Below are 23,057 nucleotides of genomic sequence, written 5' to 3' on the forward strand. Positions count from 1 at the left end.
ATTTATATTTCCAATCATCTAAATGTCCCTTTAGGCAATCCTGGTGACATACATTAGGACAGCTCCTTTCTAGGCATTTAATTACTTTTCGTGTGCTGGTAATTTTGATCAACAAACTACTGTTTGGTGATCTGCTGTTGGCCTTTGATTGCTGCATTTCTTAATGTTTTTCCAAACATTAAATAATTCTCTGTATGTTTCATGCCCATTCCAGCCATCATATTTCGGACTCATCTTTTAAAAATTGACTAGAAATTTGGTTTGCTTATGTGTGATTCTAAAACCTGTAATATAATTTTACAATTTTTTAGAGCTTTAGATGTTAAATGTTGATGCACTGTCACGTTTTTTTCGATAATATATTTACTATAATCCATATTATCGGGATTCTAGGGAAAAAGGGAAAGGAAAAAGACCTGATTTGCGAAAACCGTTTTTTCCAGCGTCTTAAGAGACTGTATGCAGTGTGTCGTAAAATAGTTTAGGGAAAGTTGCTTTGTCCAACTTGACATCCACTCGTGAACTACTTTTCTCCAACTTTTTTTTTAATTGCCCAAATATACTCACATCACATGACTGCATTGCGTGAGTTGTATTGGGATATAAAGCTATTACAATTAACCTATTCTGCTCACTTAAATGCATAGAGAGATGGGATTTATGGCCATCGACAAATAGGATGATAAGCTTTTGAATATTGATCTTTTCCAGCCAGCCATTAAAAACATTGCTAATATATTCAAAGAATGTTTCACCATGACTTTCCTAAGCCCTAATCAGGGTCTGGCGTATTTTGAACCACTTCTCGTGGCATTCTTTTGTGTGGGAGGACAATAAATGGTGGTGTTAATTTTTCCATCACTTCGAGCACATATTAAAACTGTGAGTGATTCTTTTTCTGTTCCTTGAGCTATTTCATATATATTTTTTTCTCCTCTTGGGGCTAAAACTTTCCCAGATTTGGGGCACATCAAAAATGCACTCTCATCACAATTGTACACCCTTGTTGGATCCTCTAAAATATTAAAGTAACCTTCTTGTCGTTTCAAATATGTTTCTACTGCAGCAAACCATGCCCGTATTTGCCCTTCTGTCACTGAAGCTCTGGCTGTTGATAAAGTTTCTGGTATTCTTTTGGCAAGTTTATTTTTGTGTCTATTCAAGAATAATTGATACCATTCTTTTTCTGGTCTGTTTTTTATAAAATTGGTACTTCGGTCCGGGTTAGTAATGATTTTTTCAACTGTCATCAGAACATCATCTTTTACCAAAGGAAAACATGCACGTGCGATTTTTACTATCCAATCTACTAGTTTTTCTTCGTCTGCCCTGGTTAAGTTTGTGCTTGGACCCATTGTTCTGATTAAAGGTGTTTTCCAGACATTTTATTGGAAAGCATTTTTCTAGGAATCCCATATTTTTTGGCTGCGGCATTTACCGACTTTTTTAAGTCTTTAATTTCATTTACAGCTTTGCGCAAATCTTCTTCACTGTATTAAAAAAAACTGCGTTTGCTTTCTGCCATCTAAAATAAAGTAGAAAAAAATAATAATATCAATTGCTCATCGCAGATCTAGAATTTGCCACATAAAAAAAACCAATAATTGCCACCCCCTGGGCAACTGGAGAAATTCATTATAGAAAAGAAAGAAAACTCTTCTAAAATACAAGATATTTTACTAGGTACCAGGCAATTTAAATAAATATAAAATTCAAAAATTGTAATATTGCCCAGTTCTGACCACCCATGCCAATTATTGGAAAGAAAACATTTTTGTCTCCAGTAACTGCCACCCTATCCTTAAATTAACCATTTTGTAAATTTAGTTAAAATAACATAATTATCACTTACGTTAATGTCCAACAATAGCACTTAACCATAAACCAACAAAAAAAAAGTTAAAATAAAGAAAAATCACTAAAATACCACAAAAAAACAAGAATTCGTGTTAAAATGAGCCATCGTGACACCTAACCTAAGAAAAGTTTATATATTTTCTCCGCTTAATATCAAAACCAAGAAAAGTCATAGTGGGGGATTTGTATACTTTAGGTAGTTCTTAGATGTCGCTACATATAGAAAAATCAGCATAAATATGTTAATATTGGCTAGTTTTGTAATGATTGGCAACTACTGGTCACTTGGCAACTATTGGGGTCTTTACCCTACTTAGTTCAGTGGGAAAACCAAGGCCAGGTTTTAGAGATGTCGGTCGGTCAAACATTACACGAGACTAACGCACGTCGAATAACAAACAAACGAGCGCGATAGATTGGCAGTGTCAACAAACGCAAAACAAAAAAAACGTCGACAACGATCGATGACCGGAACAAACTACAGCATTAAAAAAAAACAAAGCAAATTAAAACAGAACAAAACTTAAAACATAAAAGGAAAAACTACTCTTTTCCAAATACACTGAGATACTTCTTGGACGGGACAAGTTGTGCTGGAGACGAGATTGCTAACATGTTTGCTGCTTATTTTTCTACAGTATACTCACACCATAGTGTTAACGTCCCCACTCACGAATTCGGATCAGATCCCCATCTCCCTCACCTTCACATTAGAATATCTGATATATTTAGTAAACTCTCATCCTTGAATATTAACAAGGGTCCTGGACCAGACGGTGTGCCTAATTTATTCCTAAAAAAATGTTGCTTTAATCTCTCCAGACCCTTATACCAATCTGTCCCTTCGAACTGGAATGTCCCCAGACTATTGGAAAGAGAGTTTTTTTAAAACCTATTCATAAGTCGGGCGATAAAACCAGTGCTACCAACTATCGTCCTGTCACTATACTCAGTGCAGTTCCCAAAGTTTTTGAAAGCTTAGTATGTGACATCATCGCCCCCCTTCTCGAACCTCTACTAACTGATCAGCAGTTTGGATTTAGACCACGCAAATCTACGGAACTGAACCTTCTTACTCAGGTGGACCTTTTGTTGGATGCCTTGGAGACGGGATATCAAGTGGATACAATATACACAGATTTCTCCAAGGCATTCGACAAGGTACCTCACAATATTTTGTTGCATAAACTAAAAATGATTGATATTTATATGAACCTTTATTATCCTGGTTCAAGAGCTATTTATCTGATCGTAGACTGATTGTCAAAATTGGTTATTTTCTCTCTAAAACTGTTCAGGTTCCATCTGGGCCATTTCTTTTTAATATTTTTATCAATGACATAGATGAATTGACTAGCTGCCTATTTTTGTTGTTTGCCGATGATCTGAAATTGAATTGTATAATCGAGTCCCCCGATGATTGTGACAAATTACAATATGATTTAAATAATTTGGTAGTTTAGTCTGAAGGAAATGGTACGGAACTTAATCCAGCTTAATGTAAAATAATGACCCTTTATCGTTCTAGAAATACTATTAATTTCGACTACAAGATCGGTCGCTATACCCTGTATTCTTTCGATACAAGCTTACAATTTTCTCATCACTTAGATAGTGTTATCAAAAAAGCTTTCCGGATGCTTGGCTTTGTTAGGAGATGTTAAGACTTCACAAGTATTGCCACTTTGAAAACACTCTACTGTGCCCTGGTCCCTCCTAATCTGGAGTATGCCTCTTATGTATGGTCTCCTTTCTATGGGGTATATTGGTGCTATTCAACTAGTTGAACACAAATTTTTAAAAACAATTGCATATAAATTGAATATCTTGGATATCCCATCACTATCCGCCATAAGAGGAGGGATTTTATTACTTTTTACAATATCCTACATAGGAAATCTGGAGCTTCAGAGCTATTTCAAAAAATCAATATTCATGCTCCACTAAGAACAACTAGAACCACTCATAGCTTTTATTACCCAATCCACCGTACTATGGTCATAATAACTTCCTCACTAGAACAATGAGATTAGCAAACCAACATCATGATATTGACCTTTTTGAAACTTATAACAAATTCCTGCGTCAGGTTTTAGTAAGTTTAGGTTCGATATTATTAATTATCATTACTTAATGATTTCCTATATTTACGTCTATTACCTATATTATGTATTACTGTTGTGAATTTAAAAGTTTAACAGAATTGTGATTGGGTTTTTCCCCCTTTATAAATAAGTAAATAATACTTGGGAACCGACAGAGCCTCAAACGAAGGGAAAACACGACCGTTACGTACGACTGCTAGATCGCTACTGATGACATACTGGATTATTTTAAACGAATAATGTTACATTTTATAATAAACTCACCTAACCCGTCTCCAATTACACTGGCAGCACTAGAAGTCTTTAAAATCCCTTCCTCGACCATCGTCTCCCTCGCAACGCGACTCTCTTCCGAACCCAGACTCCTCCTAAACTCCTCGTACTCCTCAACGCTTTCCCCATCCTCCTCAGATCTTCCCACGGGATCCTCACTAGAACTCTTCCATCCACTCTTCTGTGCACACTCGAAGACCTGCTTCCAGGAGGCTCTGGGTTTAACATACTCCGGAACAGTCAAAGGGATGAAATCCACTTCTTTCGGTTGACCCTGAGGGTTCTTTAAAATCCCTCTTATTCCAGAGGAAGCAGGTGCTTTTGGGGCAGCAGCAGCAACTTTAGGTTTTGCCACAACTACAATATCAAATCAAATCCAATCAAAATAAGCTTTATTGTTATAAACATACAGGGTGGCATACATCGAAAACAGTTCGGCAAGGTTGGGGGCCCTTTTGTAAAAAATTGTGATTAATAAATTTCAAATTCAAATTTATTTATTGTCTAATAAGAATCTAATCCTAATCACTAAGACAATATACCAAAATATAAGTAATAACAATTCATATATCATGAAAAATAATAATAATAGGTAAACATAAAATATGTTCAAGAAGAAAAAATATATATATAAGAGGGATATTAACTAAATAGGTTTACGATATTATTTGACAATAATTTTTTTAAATGACGAGATCGACATTCAGACTCAAATGGACCAAGTTAAACCAAGAGCATGCTCTGTATAAAGGCTCTTTCTTTGCTAAATTTGTGCTATGTGTTTGTAAGTAAAAAATGTTTTCTCTTCTAGTATTAATACAAGGCACAACAAAGTGTAGAGCTAATAGCAATTCCGGTCAGTTAATATGACCATTACACAATTTGAAAAGAAAAAGCAAACCTGCACAAATGGTTTCCTGATGAAGGGAAAGCATATTGAATCTGCTGAGTAACAAGTGCTGATCGTAACCTTGTTCCGGATAAATTCCATCAGTTTTAAAAGCGATATGTTTTAAAAATTTACGTTAAACAAAGTCTATAACAGTATAACAGTATAGTTTGGATACCAGCTGCATAAAGTAATCGCGATTTTATTAGGGAATTAAATAAGATAATTCTACTTGATATACTAGTGAAGTCTGATGTAGCTCTTATAATAAAACCAAGAGATTCTAAAGATGACTTTATGACATCATCGATATGATTGCAAAAATTAAGCTTCTTGTCAATAGTGACACCCAAATCACAAACATAATCACAGTTAGAAAGAATTGTACTATTTAATATATAGTCGAAGCTAATTTCATTTTTTAGCAAAGAAATGGACATCTTTTTTCACTTTTCATTATTAAGAGGAAGCCTATTAATCTTGCACCAGTAGTAGATTGAATTAATATCATTTTGGAGAAGCAAACAGTCATCCCAGTTAGTTACAATGCGAAATATCTTTAGGTCGTCAGCAAACAGAAGACTATTGCTTAAAATGTTAACAGATATGTCATTGATAAAAATGGAAAACAAAAAAGGAGCAAAATTGCTACCCTGAGGAGCACCAATATTTGCTTTATAAACATATGACCTAAACCCATTATACTTTACAAACTAGTGTTCATCCGCCAGATAGGAAGCAAAAAATTGTACAAGATTAGAATGAAAACCAAGCTTATAAGTTTCTGTGCAAGAAATCCATGGTCCATTATATCAAAGGCTTTGGCGAAATTCGTGTAAATCACGTCTAGTTGACATTTATTATTTATAGCCTTATATGCAGTCTAAAGAAATGATGTCAGGTTAGTTACTGTAGATCTGGATTGAAAGAAACCATGCTGGATTGGTAATATTAAATCTTTTACTTAGTGAAAGAGACTCATCATAATATAGGCAAATTTCAAAGACCTTAGAGAAGTTTGATAGTATGGAAATTCGACGATTTAAAGATATGACAAATTTTGGCAAATTTCCAATTTTTAGAAAAGGTGCTTGTACAAAGAGATAAGTTAAAGATAGTACAGAGAGACTTCACAATTTCCCTCATCGGAGTCCCTCGACAAACTCTTGGCAACCTGATGGGATATGTTTCCAAAATATGATATGCTTCTGTAAACGCCATCGGTTTTGTATATATGTGGCTTGTTTAGATATTTGTAAAGATCTTTAAAATAAAGAGAATTTATTATTTTGTCAGGATTTGACATTGTTCCGAGCAATTTGAAAAATTATATTGAGTTCCTTTTTAAAATGTTTTTGAGAAAGAGGGATATTAAAAAGACGGTGGAGAAGTGAGTTAAATGCGGAAAGCTTTTGATTAACTGGATGGTTTGAAAAGAAGGGTATAACGTTATCCGTAGCAGTTGGTTTTCTATAAATTTCAAGTTCGAGTTTTATGTTGTTTGTTCTTTTAATTAAGAGGTCTAAAAAAGGTAAAGAAAGAAAGAAAGAAAGAAAGAAAGAAAGAAAGAAAGAAAGAAAGAAAGAAAGAAAGAAAGAAAGAAAGAAAGAAAGAAAGAAAGAAAGAAAATGTGCTATATTACGTAAGAATAATCTTGTGTACAAGCATCCTACAAGCAAAAAAAAACAAAACAAACATACAATTTCAAGAATTGACAAAACAATGAACGAATTTAAACACAAGAAGACAAAACTTTTTGAACATATTTGAATTAAAGATAACTAAATAAAACAATCAATTACTAAATAAAGGTAAACTTGTTGACAAAACTAGAGAAAAAAAACTTTCCAACATGTCCAAGGTTAAAACCTATCATTAAACAAGTCATCCAGGTTATAATATGCCTTAGGCAATAAAAGCGACTTTAATTCTCTTTTAAATTTCTCAACATCCGATATATGTCTAACACATAGAGGAACATGATTGTAAATTAATGAGTTTTTGGTAAGGGAAGACGTAGGAGTAGGTAGGGGAACATCATTTACACGACGGGCCAGTGTCAGAGGGTAGTTTGGGAATTTTGTGAATAAGAGCAGCTGTTTCTAAGATAAAGAGTGAAAAAAGAGTTAGGATTTTCTCAGAAATGAAGAGAGTTTGCAAGAATCTCCTAACTTAGCAGAACACAGGTATCTAACTGCTTTTTTTTGAATAACAAAGACAATGTTAAGTAGCCCCTTATTAGTTAAACCCCAAAAAGGCAAGCCATACCGAATATGAGATTCAATAAGTGAAAAGTACACTGAACGTGCAACCACCCCTCCCAGCTCTTGTTTTGCCATTCTTAGTGCAAAACATCCAGAAGATAATTTCCCAGCTAAATGTAAAATATGATCTTCAAACCGAAGGCGACCATCAATGGTAATTCCTAGGAACTTGTAGCACTCTTTATTCTGCAAGAGAGAATTTTCGTCAAACATCAGACCCTGAACATCGCACTTAAACCCCATAATAGACGTCTTTCTTACATTAAACACGAGCCTGTTGGAAGCACACCACCCTGATAAAATCTGAAGTTCTTCAAGGAAACAAGTCTTAATATAATCAGAATTTTTATGGCTCCATAGTATGGTGGTATCATCAGCAAACTGAACCACCTTGCCCTGCAGTTTCAATGAACTCAAGTCATCCACATACAGTAAAAATAACAGTGGTCCCAACACTGAACCCTGGGGAATGCCGCATTTTAGGGATCTAGAAGCAGACAAACACCCAGGCACTGTAACCTTCTGAGTACGATTTGATAGATAGGACTTAAGCCATCACAACGCTACGCCCCTAAAACCATATTTATAATAATAATAATAATAATAATAATAATAATAATAATAATAATAATAATCGTCTTTTATTCAAAAAAAAAAACAATAGATTGACAAATATTACAAATGGAAAAAAAAGGCGAAGTCTAGCCTAAGGCTACTCAAACTTAACCCTAATAAATAATAAATAAATTTCGGTAATCATACATAATAATAATAAGAAAAATAATATAAAGATAAAATATTATAAAGAAACAATTGTTCACACCAAAAAAATACTTATACCCAACACGGAGGAGATATAAAACTCACAACCTGCACCAAAACAAGACTGTACACAAACAAATACCTTTGTATGCAATCGTAAACAACCATCATGTTACCTCTGGAGCACACCATACTAGTGAGTTAAAAAATAGGAGCTCAACTGATCTCTAAACAAATACAACCTAAATCCTGACTTAAACTTGGTAAAATTATAAAGTAGTAAATCATTGTTTGGCAAGGAATTACATGTTTTAATCGCATTATAAGTAAAAGACTTCTTGTATGTTCTTGTATTATGTTGAGGAATAATATATTTAAATTTATTTCTGGTATTTATATCATGGACGCTCAAATTGGTTTTAAATTTATTTTTTAGAGATTTAGATATGAATTTTGAATTAGTAATTAAACCATGCATAAAAAGACCCAAATGTTGAGTTCTACGATTTGACATATTTAACCAGTTCAACTCATTAATTTTATGTGATACGTGATCTGACTTTCTTAAATTAAAAATTAGACGGATACATGTATTCTGCACCTTTTGAATACGATATTGTTCCGCTTGACGAAGACAAGGGCCATAAATAAAATCAGCATAGTTAAAGTGGGAAAGTACAAGAGTTTCACATAACATTGCCATTAACTTGGTACCTAAAAGGTTTCTATTGGAATATAGTTGCTTAAGCGATGTAAATGACCTTTGTAGAAGTAACTTAATATGATCGGAGAAATTAAGCTGACAATCAAGTATAACACCTAGATTACGAGCAGAATTACAAAATGGTAATATTTGGTCATCTATTTTGATTTTAATATTATTTTTTAAATATTCGTTTTGATTTCTTTTGCCAAACAGCATAAGTTTTGATTTTGATGGATTTAGTTGAAGGCCATGTTTTTTAGAGAGATCTTTTAGGTTGTTTAGTTCATGATTGATAGTTTCGTTACAAGTAACAAAGTCTTTTGAAGAGAAGTGATAGTACAGGGTGAGTTTTTCAAAGCGCGGAGTAGTATTATGCATTGATGATATTATTTATCGATGACGTGCTCCTGGACTATTATTTGGTTAAGCATTCTTCACATTTTAAAAATATTTTGGACTATACAGAGTGCTCCGAAAAAGCAGAGCACTACAAAAGTTAATTTTTTTAAATGGAACACCCTGTATTGCAAAACATTTGAATTCTTTGCGTAATTACCAATCTTTTTTGATAATGGTTTAATATGCCAAAAACTAATAGTTTAGGAGATAAATCAAATTTTGTTAAAAATTTAGAATTTGCACGCATCTCTTTAATATTAAAATTTAGCACCTAAATTTTGAATACAGACTTAATTTTTATCATCAGAAGTAAAATAAAGTTACTTTGATATGCGTACTATGTAAAATTATTCATTTTGTTATACAGGGTGTTTTTTTTGAAAGGCCAAACTTGCCCAACTTTAAATATAAAAATCTCTCTTATTTTAAATGAAACACCCTGTATATTTTCATGTCATCTAATAGCTTACTTAAGAGCCTATAAATTTTATTAATAATATTCTATCCCTATCTCTAATAGTTTTTGAAATATACTTATATTTCTTCATTTCGTGTTATTTTTTTCTTATAAAATGAAACAAATTTATGGACGTTTCTTTTTATTAAATTCACTTATTTTTATATAATAAAAGTTAATTTCTGTTCAACAAATGTTCAAAGATATGTCCTCCTTGTTCGATACAAATATTAATTCTTTTAATTATATTTTGTCGAACATGGTATAACATTCCTGGTGTTACGGTTTGACAGGCATCCCTAATTCTAATAATCATATCCTCCCTTGTAGTTGGTTTTGTTGCATAGACTTTATCTTTGAGATAACCCCACAGAAAGAAATCTAGCGGCGTAAGATCGCAAGACCTTGGCGGCCATGCAACAAATCCTCCGCGACCAATCCATCTTTGAGGATATTCTTGATCCAAATATTCCCTTACTGCACGATGAAAATGGGGAGGCGCACCATCTTGTTGAAACCACATACTTTGCCGTTCCTGGAGATTGACTTCTTCTAATAATTCAGGCAATTGCTGCTGTAAAAATACTCGATATGAATGCCCATTCAAAGGTTCATTAAAAAAATATGGTCCAATTATACGGTTATTATGGGTGCCGCACCATACATTAAGGGACCAATGATTCTGGTGCTGAACCTCACGTACCCAATGAGGGTTCTCTGTTGCATAATAGTGCATATTATGCCTATTGACAGCACCATTGCTTTTAAATGTCGCCTCGTCGGAATACATAATATAGTTAACAAAATTTGGATTAATTTCAATTTTGCGAAGTAACCATTCACAAAAAGTTACACGTAGCTGAAAATCTTGATTGTGAATGTACTTATATTTCCGTGTTGTCCGGTTTACCGTTGTCTGCGAAACATCAGAAAGTAAGGCTAACCTACGGCTACCAATGTAGGGATCCTCCTCAATTTGCAAAAGAATTTCAAGTTCTTTACCTTCATTTGCCACCCTATTAGCAACATTACGTTTTGGCAGATCCACGCTACCAGTCGTCATAAATCGGTCCATAACAACGCGAAAACTGCGGGAATCGGGTGTGTGCCGTTGAGGATATTTTTCTCTATATAGCCTTTGAGCTAGCAGACAATTTTTATTTGCTTCACCCAAAACAAAAATCATATCAATAAATTCATTTCTTGAATAATTCATTTTTAATATTGAAAACAAATATCTAAAAAACACCTTAAAACAAATCTAACTATTAATCTCTAATTAACTAATGTAACTGTCTTTTTGTTATTGAGATTTTTTTCATTTGTTTCCACGGCGCCTTGATGGATACATAAAAAATACGAGATGCTTCAAAACTTTAAGTCGGCATTGTCAGTTTTTACAGGAGAAAAACAGAAAAATCCATGATATCTCAAAAACTGTTAGATATAGAGATAGGACATTATTAATAAAATTTATAGGCTCTTAAGTAAGCTATTAGATGACATGAAAATATACAGGGTGTTTCATTTAAAATAAGAGAGATTTTTATATTTAAAGTTGGGCAAGTTTGGCCTTTCAAAAAAAACACCCTGTATAACAAAATGAATAATTTTACATAGCACGCATATCAAAGTAACTTTATTTTACTTCTGATGATAAAAATTAAGTCTGTATTCAAAATTTAGGTGCTAAATTTTAATATTAAAGAGATGCGTGCAAATTCTAAATTTTTAACAAAATTTGATTTATCTCCTAAACTATTAATTTTTGGCATATTAAACTATTATCAAAAAAGATTGGTAATTACGCAAAGAATTCAAAAATGTTTTGCAATACAGGGTGTTCCATTTAAAAAAATTAACTTTTGTAGTGCCCTGCTTTTTCGGAACACCCTGTATAGTCCAAAATATTTTTAAAATGTGAAGAATGCTTAACCAAATAATAGTCCAGGAGCACGTCATCGATAAATAATATCATCAATGCATAATACTACTCCGCGCTTTGAAAAACTCACCCTGTACAACTGGGTATCGTCAGCAAAAGCTTGTATCTTTCCGACATGAAGAGAGCTTATAAGTTCAGAAGTGTAAATAATAAAGAAAAGAGGGCCAAGGATAGAGCCCTGAGGTACTCCTGATAGTATGGCACTAGACTCCGAGTACACACCATTAACAAACACTTTTTGTGACCTGTTAGAGAAGTATGATGCGATGAGTGACAGTGAGTCGACGTCGAAACCGTAATATCTTAGCTTTGCCAACAAGAGTCGATGATTTATAGTGTCAAATGCCTTGGAGTAATCTAATAGTATAAGAATACTTTCAAGTCCATGATCCAGTGCATCAATTATATCATCAGTTACCACAGCCAAGGCGGAGGATGTGGAATACCCCTTACGAAACCCGTTTTGCAATTCTGAGATCATACCATTATCATTTAAATATGAGTACATCTGGCTGTATAAAATTTTCTCCATTATTTTCGAAATGGCAGGTAAAATTGCTATAATGCGTAAGTCATTGAAGGTCTCTGGCTTTTTTGATTTTGGTAAAGGTATTCCTATTGCAGTTTTTCAACTTTGAGGAAAATAATTTTGTTCTATGCAACTGTTAATAATATTAGTTATGTAAGGATCAATAAATGGACTGCAATATTTTAACATAGATGATGTGATTTTATCTGTGCCACAAGCAGTAGTTTTCATGTTTTGAATAATTTTATGAACATCTTCTATAGAACACATGGAAAGCTTAAATTTTTTCGATGCGCTGAATTTGTTGTTTTCGTAAAATTCTATAGTTTCATCACAGTCGTTAGATCTGTTGTTAAAAAATTGAGAAAAATGCTGGTTCATTAAGTTTGGATCTGTTAAATTAGGTGATAACTTGCTATCACTTGAGCTTAGGACATTTAACGATCTTAGTGCTGACCATGTTTTTTTTATGTTTTTTTGTCTAGAAATAAAATTGAGATAGGCCTTTTTTTCGGATCTCAGTACAGAAACTGTAAAATTACGTAGTTCTTTGTACCGGTCCCAATCTTGAGGTTCTTTAGTACGCTTAAATTTTTGTAAGGCTTTATCTCGCTCCTTCATGACAGCCTTCAAATTTTCTGTTAGCCACGGAGCATGAGGTTTTGTCACTCTAGATTCTTTAAAGGGAGCATGAATATCAAAAAGTCTGTTTAAAAAATTAGTAAAAAGAAGTAATTTTTTGTCTATATCGTTCTCATAAACAATGTCCATCCAAGGCAAATTGTAGAGATCGGACAAAAAATCATTTAAAACAAAACCTTTAAAACAACGATACGTAACAAGTTTTGATAAAGGTTTATTAGATTTTAGTTTTAAGTCAACAAAAACGAGTCTGTGATCAGAGATTGTATCGGCAGAGAGTGTACCAGAGGATGCAACTAATGTGGTATCACTGATAAAAATTGGATCTATAAGCTTGCTTGAATTTTGAGTTATCCGAGTTGGTTCGTTAAGTATCTGAACAAGATTATATGAGTCAAAACAGTTAAGGACAACATTATTAAAATCAAAAAAGTTAATATTAAAGTCTCCTAAACATAATACCACATCAAAATTTGGAACAACTTCAGATAAACTGTTATCAAAATCTTTCAAAAGAGGACCTATGTTTATATTTGGGGGGCGATAAAAATTACCAATGGCAATAGAAGAAGATTTTAGCTTTATTTTTAAAAAGATATATTCAAGTTCTTTAGTTATTGGGAAATCAAATATAATTAAGTCTACATCTAAGTGATCTTTAACATAGGCACCCACACCGCCTCCTCTACCATCTCTGTTTTTCATATAAAAATTATAGCCCGGCATTTTGAAAACACATACATCCTGACCATTAGAAAGCCAAGTTTCTGTGACTAAAATAACATCAAAATTATTTGAATTTACAATCAAAGTCTGAAAGTCATTGAAAGCTGTGTTTATTGAGCGCAAATTAATATGCGCTACTTTCATTTTCACGCCATAAAAATTTTAAAAAAATAAATAAAATAACTGTACTTAAACAAAGAACTCCTTTAAACTAAATATTAACGCAACAAACAACATCATTACATAATAAAGATGGCTCCAGAAGTATCTACCAATCATACGATATACAAAAATATATCAAGAAAATAATAAATCACCCTCAAGTACAGTTTAACAATTATGAATAAAAAATATTTATAAATTGATTATGATTGTATGTGGGCAATAGAAATATGCAGGTTGAGTAATTAACAATTTAAATTTTAAGTGGGTGCAGGTTTTAAGTAATATATGATAAATCCAAATAATAAACACAATTAATGTAAAGAAAATATAAATCTACGCCCTAGTAACTGCTCATATTGATAAATAATATATATAATAACTTTTAATTTACTGCAAAAACATAAAAACCCAAAATTAATCGAGCTTAGATAACAGTATTCCATGATCCACACAGTCAAATGCTTTGGATAGATCACAAAACACTGCCGCCGATGACTCTCCAGAATTCAAGGACACATAGACGCTCTCCAAAAAGCTAAAAACAGCATCATGAGTCCCTTTACCGGCTTGAAATCCAAACTGATTTGCAGACAAAATGCCATTATGATGTAAAAAGAACAAAATTCTGCTTTTTGCAAGTTTTTCAACTATCTTAGAGAGGGTAGACAAAATAGAAATGGGACGGAAATTACAAGGCTGATCCAAATCTCCACCCTTATGAAGAGGGATAACTACTGCCTCTTTTAAACATGAAGGAAAAATGCCAAATGTAAAGAATTGTTTATGGCAGAAACTAAAGCATTTAAGGCTGACTCAGGCAAAAAGAGTAACAACCTCGAAGATACCCCATCAGCTCCAGATGATTTATGGTTTTTTAGGCGTTTGATTTCATTTTTTACTTCGGTAAGATCGACAGGATGAAAGAAAAATAAATGCTCAACCGACACTTGTTGAAAATAGTTTAAGGGATCAATGTTACTACGAATGCCCTTGAGCAAGATATTAGGTATATCACAATAATAGTCGTTTAAAATGTCAGGTCTTAACTCCGGTTCAGATACTTTTCTATGGCAATGTCTAAAATCATTAATAATCAACCAACACTCTCTTTGCCTATTTGATGACATATTTAAGCGATCCCTATAATAATTAGATTTTGCTGCTTTAATTGTCTTTCTGTACAGACTACGGTATTTCTGATGATATACAAGGATATTTTCATTTGTTGTATATTTGCACAATTTAGTCAAAGAACGGAGGTTTTTAGCTGAAATTCTAAGGCCTCTTGTGACCCATGGTTTTCGTTTCTTAGTTTTAAGCCTCATTTTAGGAAAGCACTGATTGATCTTATCACACAGAACTTGAAAAAATAAAGTAAGTGGGTCAGAAGCCGTTTCAAGTGCATTCCAATTTACCGAAGCTGTAGCAGCAGAAAAAGCATTGAAATTTCTCCTGCTGAAAATTCTTCCCATATAATGAGATGAAGATGATACAGTATTATATGGCATTTTAGCAAGAATAGCTTCATGGTCGGAAATACCAGATGGGAGTACTGTGCATAAAACGTCATCAAAATTTGTACATAAATAGTCAATTGTAGTTGCAAATGAAGAAGTTATTCGTGTGGGAGAAAGAACGTGCATTTTCAAGTCGTAAGAATTTAAAATACTTGAAAGAGAAGTACGTGGCAAGGTTTCATCAGTGTAGTTGATATTAAAGTTACCAGCCAATATAACCCCAGAGTGTAGGGACAACTGGGATAAAAGAGAATCAAGTTTGTCCAGACACATAGCAATATCTCCTGTAGGTGGCCTATAAACATAAAGAATATATAAATTAAAACGCTTACAAAAAGAAAGAGAGAATTCAAAAACATTCTCTAACAGAAGATAATATACAAAATCAATAATATCAATAATACAAAAAATCGTTTCAATTGTTTGCCTAGCCAAGATCATGGTTCCTCCATGTATAGATTGTTGACGACAAAAATTTGATATAGGAACATAATCAGATATTAAAAAACATTCACTAGGCCTCAACCAGTGTTCAGTCAGAAGTACAATATCAGGAAAATTACATGTGTCCAGCAAAAGATGAAGCTCATCCATCTTGTTTCTTAGGGATTGTATATTAAGAATAAAGTTACTTAAGCTTTTCGAAGAGCTAATTAATATAAACATGCATGAGATTCAACCTTCGTGGACATGTCTATAAAAAAGAAGAATTCAATTCACGATCAGTAATCAGTTCAGACTCATTAATTTGATGATTCAAAGACAATTTATTCGATGAAATATTAATTTTAAAATATTTGAAAATATGTGCATGTAATAATGATGCCAAGTCTGAACCAAAGTTACTGACGTGATTAGACTCTAAAATCCCATACAGATTAATATTATTTGCATGAAAAGTACGATAAAGGGCCTTATTACTATTATAGATAACATTATGGTTTAAATAAGCATAAGGGCTTGTCATCACTAAAGTGTTTGTATCAACATGATTTTGAATTAAATTTTTTAAAACATCAGATGAAGAACAAATTCCATTTAACATTACTATTAAAAAATCTTCTTTCGTAAAGTCCTTAACTAAATTTGATGCTGTCCTAATCATTTCACTGCTTGAACTGCCCGGCTTCAGGAAACACTGGACCTTGTAGTAAGCTTGAAACTTTAAACGTAAATGTTTTAGGAACACTCTGCTACAATTTCCACCAACAAAGAGAAGCCGAGGTCGACTATCGTCAGGTGTATTTGGCCTAGTTGCTAGCTGTGTTGGAGAATTAATAACAACAGTTTTAGATATCTGTAACTGTTCCTTCAATGCACAAATGTCGGAATAACAGGTATCTTTTTCAACCTCCAACACCTTTACGGAGTCTAACATCTTCTTATTTAAGTCGTTTACGTCTTTTTATAGCAAGCTTTTTTATAAGTTGAAGACTTATTTTCTAATGTTTTTATCGTTACAATTAAATTTTTATTTAGGATATTTAGCTCGCTAATTTGTGAATTGAACTTAAGACATGCCCTTTCACTCACTTCCAGTAATGCCAACAATTCACCTTCTTTAATTTTTAAGTTTTCCAATTCAACTTTAAGTTCTTCATTCCATTTATGCAGATTTTCCAGGGATGAAAAAAACTTCTTTTCGGCCTCCGACACTTCGTCTTCAAAAACCATGCTGTTTCTTCTCATTCTCTCTAGATGTCTATCCTTCTCTTTCAATTCTGTCAACAAATCATAAATCTTTTGCTGATTAATTTTTCCTTCCTGTTCTCTTTTCTTTCCAGACAACTTGGGTGGAACATTGAAATACAAGAGATGCAGCAATAATTTAGAAAAGCCCTCCTCTGACAACATTTGAAACTGCGGTTAATTTTAGATTATAAGGAAATATTATTAAATTGAAATAAATATTAATGGTAAAAACAGGAACTGCAAGTAAACAGTAACTTGAACTTAAACCCAACGCAGGAAACAAACGTACAACAAAACACACAATTGCACCTCCTAGGGTTAGTGTTCAATTATTTCAAGTTAAGGTCAATGGTAGCCAGATAATTTTAAATGTAGTCAAAACAGAGTTTGTTTATAAAACTGACGCAGGAACTTAATTAGTTTTTTAGGAAACACTTGTACCGCGAAAATATAGCACGTTAATGTAAACACGCAACACTAGATTAAAACAATTTAAATTAAATCAAAACGAATCAAAACAAAACAAAACTGAGCACCGGCGCCTCCTACGAGTATAGACGTCTACTCTGTACGACTGCTAAACCGATGAAGGTAGATTGCCTGATTGTTCCTGTTCGAGAGTGAAATGAACAGAAGGATTGATAGAGTTTAGAAATGCCTGAAATTCCAGTAAGTCCTCCGTGGAACCAGTGAAAACTGTAAATACGTCATCGACGTACCTATACCAACATCTTTTTTTTTTTTTATAAATCTCGCAATTTGAGATCTTTCTTTCAAGAAAAAACATAACAATTCTGCTAGAAAAGGTGATAAGTTGGAACCCATTGCAAGACCAGACTTTTGACAATATAATTTATTATCAACTTGTTTTCATTCAATGTTTTCATTTCAAGTTTTGCTTCAGTACACTGTCGATAAGAGAACAAATTTCTAATATGATATGAGTAGGTAGATTGCTTTGTGAAAAGAGAAGTTCTCGGGTGTATAATAAACAATATTCTGGTGGGATGCTTGGAAATAGGATAGAAACATTGAAGGAAACAAGAAATGAGTCTGTTTTTATTAAATTTTTGGTAAGTTCATATGAGTTTTTTATTGAGAGTGGGTTAGAGAAATTGGTGAGTTGAGGGAGGATAGACCTTAACCAGGAGGAAAGTTTTGAGGAGGGAGAATCGATATAGGAAACTACGGGTCTCACAGGATAGTTTTGTTTATGTATTTTAGGTAGACAATAAAGAAGTGGAGTAAAATAATATTATATTGACTCCACTTCAGAATGGACTTTTTCCTCAATATAAACTGATATTGTTAAAACTCATTGACCCAGGAATTCTAGACGTTCTTCGCCTTTCCTGTATATATTTCCAAAATTTTTTCGGGTCTTTTTTTCTAATATATTTCTCAGTATTGACTATATAATCTTTATATGCTAAATCGATATTTGATTTAATGGTGGCCCATAATGCTTTAAAGACATTGTAATCAACAATGGATTTTGTTTTTTTCCATCTATTATGTAGCCTAGGTCTTTTACAATTTCAGAGGTATACCAACTAGGATAATCATATTTGCTATGACGCCTTTTAAACAGAGGGACCGATTGCGCAAAAGCGGTATTTAATTTAGTGTAAAAGCTAGATACAGCTTCATTAACGTCAACTATATCATGCAAGAAGTCCCATTGGACCTCAAAAATAAGCTGACATAACAATGGAAATTTGGCTTTTCTAAAGTTATTGCCCACACTCTGAGAGTTAGCCTCAAACTTCCTTTGACTCTGGATATAAACTCTTACAAAAATAGAAATAGCAGGATGATAAGAGTCTTCAGGAACTAGTGGAAAACCCCAAGTAACCTGACATACACAATTTGATAGTACCTGGTCAAGGATTCTGTTGTGAGTATTTGAGATAGAGTTATATTGATGCAAGTGAAAAAATGACAGAAAAATCATGTAATAACGTTAAATTCCCATCAACAACACCCTATCAAGGATAACACCAAGAAATCTACTGCTAGAGTATTCAGCAACTTGTTTACCGCCAATAGACACATCCCCAAGCTTACCCCTAAACGTCAGGATTTTGGTCTTATTGAAGTTCAATGACAGACTATTTGAGTCAAACCAGTCCCGTATACTCTGGAATTTCATCATCAGTCAAATGCAAGGACCCACTATATTTGATCCATGCCAAAAAATTGTGGTATCATCGGCAAATAAGATAATTTTTCCCGAAAAATGTCCAGATTTGTAAGATCATTGACATACAAAAGAAAAAGAATTGGACCCAAATAAGAGAACATTCCTTCCCTGGTTGTTTATACCTCACAGGTATATAGGAATTAATATAAAAAGTGTCAGTAATTTGTCAATTTAAATGTTCGTCATCAGCTTTCTTTTTAAGACTAAATTATTTAACTATGTCGGCCATAAAGAAATCCAAACTGTTATCTCTTAAACATTTCCCAAAACGAGGGTTGGTGGGGTCTTTTAGCAGCTGTTGTAAACCCTCGGTGTTCGGTCATGTGGAACAGGGTCCCGCCGACCCCATTTTTGGGGTGGCGGAAGCCTTCAAGGCCGATAAGAACCCCAAAAAGGTGATGCTCGGGGTGGGAGCTTACAGGTCAGACGATGGTAAGTGCTTAACGAATTCAAAAATGGAAATTCTTTTAAATTTTCATAGGAAAGCCTTATGTGCTGCCTTGTGTACGTAAAGCAGAGGAAATTGTGTACAAAAAGTGCGGAAACCATGAATATCTACCCATTGCTGGTATGCCCGAGTTCAACAAAGTGGCTGTTGAGCTGGCACTGGGGAAAGATTCATGTATTTTAAAAGAAGGATTAAACATGACTGTGCAGAGTCTCTCTGGCACCGGCGCAATAAGATTAGGAGCTGCCTTCCTAGGAATGTTCTATAAAGGAAACAAGGTAACTAACAAACTTCTCCATAATCAAATTAAATAGGCACATTGTTTCAGGAAGCATACATTTCTAACCCTACATGGGGCAACCACCGTAACGTCTTTTTACACTCAGGCATACCATGGAAATACTACACTTACTATGACCCCAAGACCATCGGGTTGGATTTTAAGGGAATGTCCGAAAACCTCTGCTGCATTCCAGATGAGTCCATTGTGGTGTTCCATGCGGTGTCCCACAATCCCACTGGCGTAGACCCCACCCCAGAACAATGGAAAGCCTTTTCACAAATCTGTATGCAAAAAAAGCATTTTCCTTTCTTTGATATGGCTTATCAAGGTAGTAATTATTGCATAAATTCGATATTTATTAATTCCCATTTTAATTGAAGGTTTTGCTTCTGGGGATCCTGAACGGGATGCTAAAGCAGTAAGAATGTTTATAGATGATGGGCATCAAGTGGCAGTAGCACAAAGTTTCGCCAAAAATATGGGCCTGTATGGTGAGAGAATTGGGGCATTTACCTTCACATGCAGTAAGTACTAAATTAAATTTGTTTAACTTAATAAAACGTTTGTTGCCTGTAAGGATCCAAGGAAGAAGTGGCCAAAGTATTATCACAAATGAAGATCGTTATAAGGGCCATGTATTCTAATCCACCCACATTTGGGGCCAGATTAATCACTGAAATCCTAGGCAATCCTGAATTAAAGTGCTTATGGCTTCAAGATGTTAAATGTGCGTATATATTCTCTTTAAAACCTTGATAGTGCATAAGAATTGACGGTTTAAGGTCTTGCTGATAGGATAATGAGTTGTCGACAGAAGTTAGTGGAGGCCCTAAAGAAGGAAGGATCTAAAAAAGATTGGAGTCATATCACTAACCAAATTGGAATGTTTAGCTTTACAGGTACGAAAATAAATCGCATATAAGCCGCAAAATGCCCTGTTTTAATGCCATTTTAGGTTTAAAACCTGAGGAAGTGAAAAAAATCATAAAAGAGTTTGCGGTATACATGACAGCAGATGGGAGAATATCTATCGCATCCCTAGGAAGCCCTAATATAGATTATGTGGCAAAAGCAATGCATGCAGTCACAAAGTAATGCTCCAATATTTTTTTAAAATTTTGGTCTAATGGGAAATATATAATATTTGTCCAAAAGTGTTTTAATTTTGTAGGTATCACTTCCAGGCAGTTGATGTCGGAAGTTAATTATGACCCTAAGATAATTTAATTATAACTTAAATGAATTTGTGGTTTGCATGTTCAACCAAAGACCTTTGTTTTATTGACCTTTTAATCTTAAGCACTGGGTCAAATAAATTTACAAAACGCAAATTCCCTTCTTTTAGAGATTTTAATCGAAAATTGAAGAATTCTTCATGGAACACTAATTTTATTCTACGCCTTCCATCAAATATAACAGAGAAGCCAACAATCGTATTCACAAATTTAATTCAGCGAATATGCTTTTAAACTTGACAAATGTACTCCTGGACAGATTTAATATGTCGATATCAATAAACAGGACTTTCTAGAAGAAATAGTACATAATATATCAATTCTTGATGCTAATAAAAAGAATTTAACCTACATCGACACAATCAATGCTGACTTGACAGAGGCACCTAATTCAAGTATTAATGATAGAGTGTTTTTTCCTGGTTCAGCGGGTTGTGGTGGCAATAAAATAGCAACCCCAAATTATGAAGTGGACATAAAAACATCAGATTAATACTTTTTATCCTCTCATGTCTCCAGATCGAATTACTACCACTAAACTTAACCACTACACCCCATACACACTCGAGTTCCAAAACAAACATCAGAAAAAAAATATATAAAAAGTAAATTAAATTCCATAATTATCTCCTCAAGTATAAGACAGCAAAGAATTCAAACCATACAAACAAATCAAATAAAATTCAAATACTGTAAACTTACACTTAGGGAAAATTAGAATGTGTCGACGTAGTATTCATCCAGTGAATAGTAACATTTTTTGGTCAAAAGTATTTTCAATTTACGTTTAAAAGTGTCAATACATGTTGCCTCCCTGATTCAACCTGGTAAACGATTGAAAATTTTGATTCCCTCGTAGAAAATAGATTTTTTAGTTAATGTGGAGGAGGGGATTGGAAGATTTAGATCGTTCACTTGACGCGTTAAGTATCTTGGATTTGGGGTTATAAATTTAAAGCGATTTGCAAAAAGTAAGCAGGCCACTTCCTGAATGTAGAGGGAGAAGACAGTGTGTATGCCCAGCCTAACAAATAATGGGCGACAGGAATCTCTTGGTTTAGCCCCACAGATGTAACGTACAGAACGCTTCTGTAAAACAAGCAGCATTTGTAGAAGGCAGGCAGCTGCATTACCCCAGAAGCAAATGGCATACCTAAGGTGGGATTCAATTAATGAAAAATATACAGATCTTCCAAACTCCATGCCAAGCTCAAGACACCTTTTTGCAAGTACCGAGGATATGCTCTTCAAATCTGAGTTCTCTGTCAATGAATATATCCAAAAATTTTGTATTATCAAACTGCTGAACTACTGAATTAGAAAAAGGCACGTGGTGTAGAGCACACTTAAAACACAATAATATGGTTTTTTGAGGATTTAGTGACAGCAAGTTGATTCAACCCAGAGATTTACTGCCTGAAGATCAGTTGCTAATGTAGTTCGCAGAGTATCTGTGTCTGGGCTGTGCCAAAGAAGTGTGGTATCATCGGCAAATAGAGTAAATTTCCCGCGTACATTAAGATTGGTAAGATCATTTATGTATAGGAGAAAAAGTATAGGCCCCAAAACTGAACCCTGAGGAACTCCCAAGGTGATAGAATGGTAATCAGAGTACTTAGATCCTACAAGCACTCGTTGTTGCCGATCTTGCAGATAGGAAGCAAACCAAGAAGATGAAACTCCCCGAAAACCATAATGATGAAGCTTCCGCAGCAGAATCCTGTGGCAGACACAATCGAAAGCCTTCGACAAATCACAAAAAACTGCCGCCGAAACTCCACCAGCATTTATCTGGGAGTAAAGCTCATGAAAAAAATTAAACATGGCATCATTGGTACTGGTATTTTCACGGAAGCCAAATTGAAGTCTGGTGAGGATGTTTTTGGACTTTTAAAAGAACATTATTCGATTTTTAACCAGTTTTTCGATTACCTTTGATAGCGTAGACAAGAGAGAGTCA

At 33.9% G+C, this 23,057-nt stretch overlaps 2 protein-coding genes across 4 annotated transcripts in view; one reads left to right on the forward strand and one right to left on the reverse strand.

Moving 5' to 3' along the window:
- The window catches only part of LOC126749411 (uncharacterized), a 71,156-nt gene that overhangs the window by 36,360 nt on the left and 11,739 nt on the right, over nt 1-23,057 (reverse strand). For both annotated transcript variants that reach the window (XM_050459100.1, XM_050459099.1), the window contains exon 2: nt 4,227-4,592. In XM_050459100.1, coding sequence (XP_050315057.1) covers nt 4,227-4,592 — 366 coding nt within the window. The remainder of the gene's footprint in view (nt 1-4,226; nt 4,593-23,057) is intronic.
- On the forward strand, nt 19,265-21,016 carry LOC126749414 (aspartate aminotransferase, mitochondrial-like). Of its 2 annotated transcripts, XM_050459105.1 has the most exons (7): nt 19,265-19,563; nt 19,613-19,857; nt 19,908-20,190; nt 20,243-20,386; nt 20,440-20,589; nt 20,645-20,761; nt 20,818-21,016. In XM_050459105.1, exons 1-7 carry the CDS (start codon nt 19,350-19,352, stop codon nt 20,955-20,957), a joined length of 1,293 nt encoding a protein of 430 aa, XP_050315062.1. In that variant the 5' UTR covers nt 19,265-19,349; the 3' UTR covers nt 20,958-21,016. The 2 variants fall into 2 exon arrangements, with proteins under 2 accessions (XP_050315062.1, XP_050315063.1); XM_050459106.1 differs by lacking the exon at nt 20,818-21,016 and having other exon boundaries at nt 20,658-20,761.

Source organism: Anthonomus grandis (assembly GCF_022605725.1).
Source record: "Anthonomus grandis grandis chromosome 1 unlocalized genomic scaffold, icAntGran1.3 Chromosome35, whole genome shotgun sequence".
Taxonomy (NCBI): Eukaryota; Metazoa; Arthropoda; class Insecta; order Coleoptera; family Curculionidae; genus Anthonomus; species Anthonomus grandis.

Excerpts from the sequence above, each read along its gene's own strand:
- LOC126749414 (XM_050459105.1), top strand. The coding sequence starts at position 19,350 with ATGTCGGCCATAAAGAAATCCAAACTGTTATCTCTTAAACATTTCCCA. Across the intron at positions 19,564-19,612 it reads AGCTTACAGGTCAGACGATG|GAAAGCCTTATGTGCTGCCT; the intron begins GTAAGTGCTTAA and ends AAATTTTCATAG. Across the intron at positions 20,191-20,242 it reads CTTTGATATGGCTTATCAAG|GTTTTGCTTCTGGGGATCCT; the intron begins GTAGTAATTATT and ends TTTTAATTGAAG.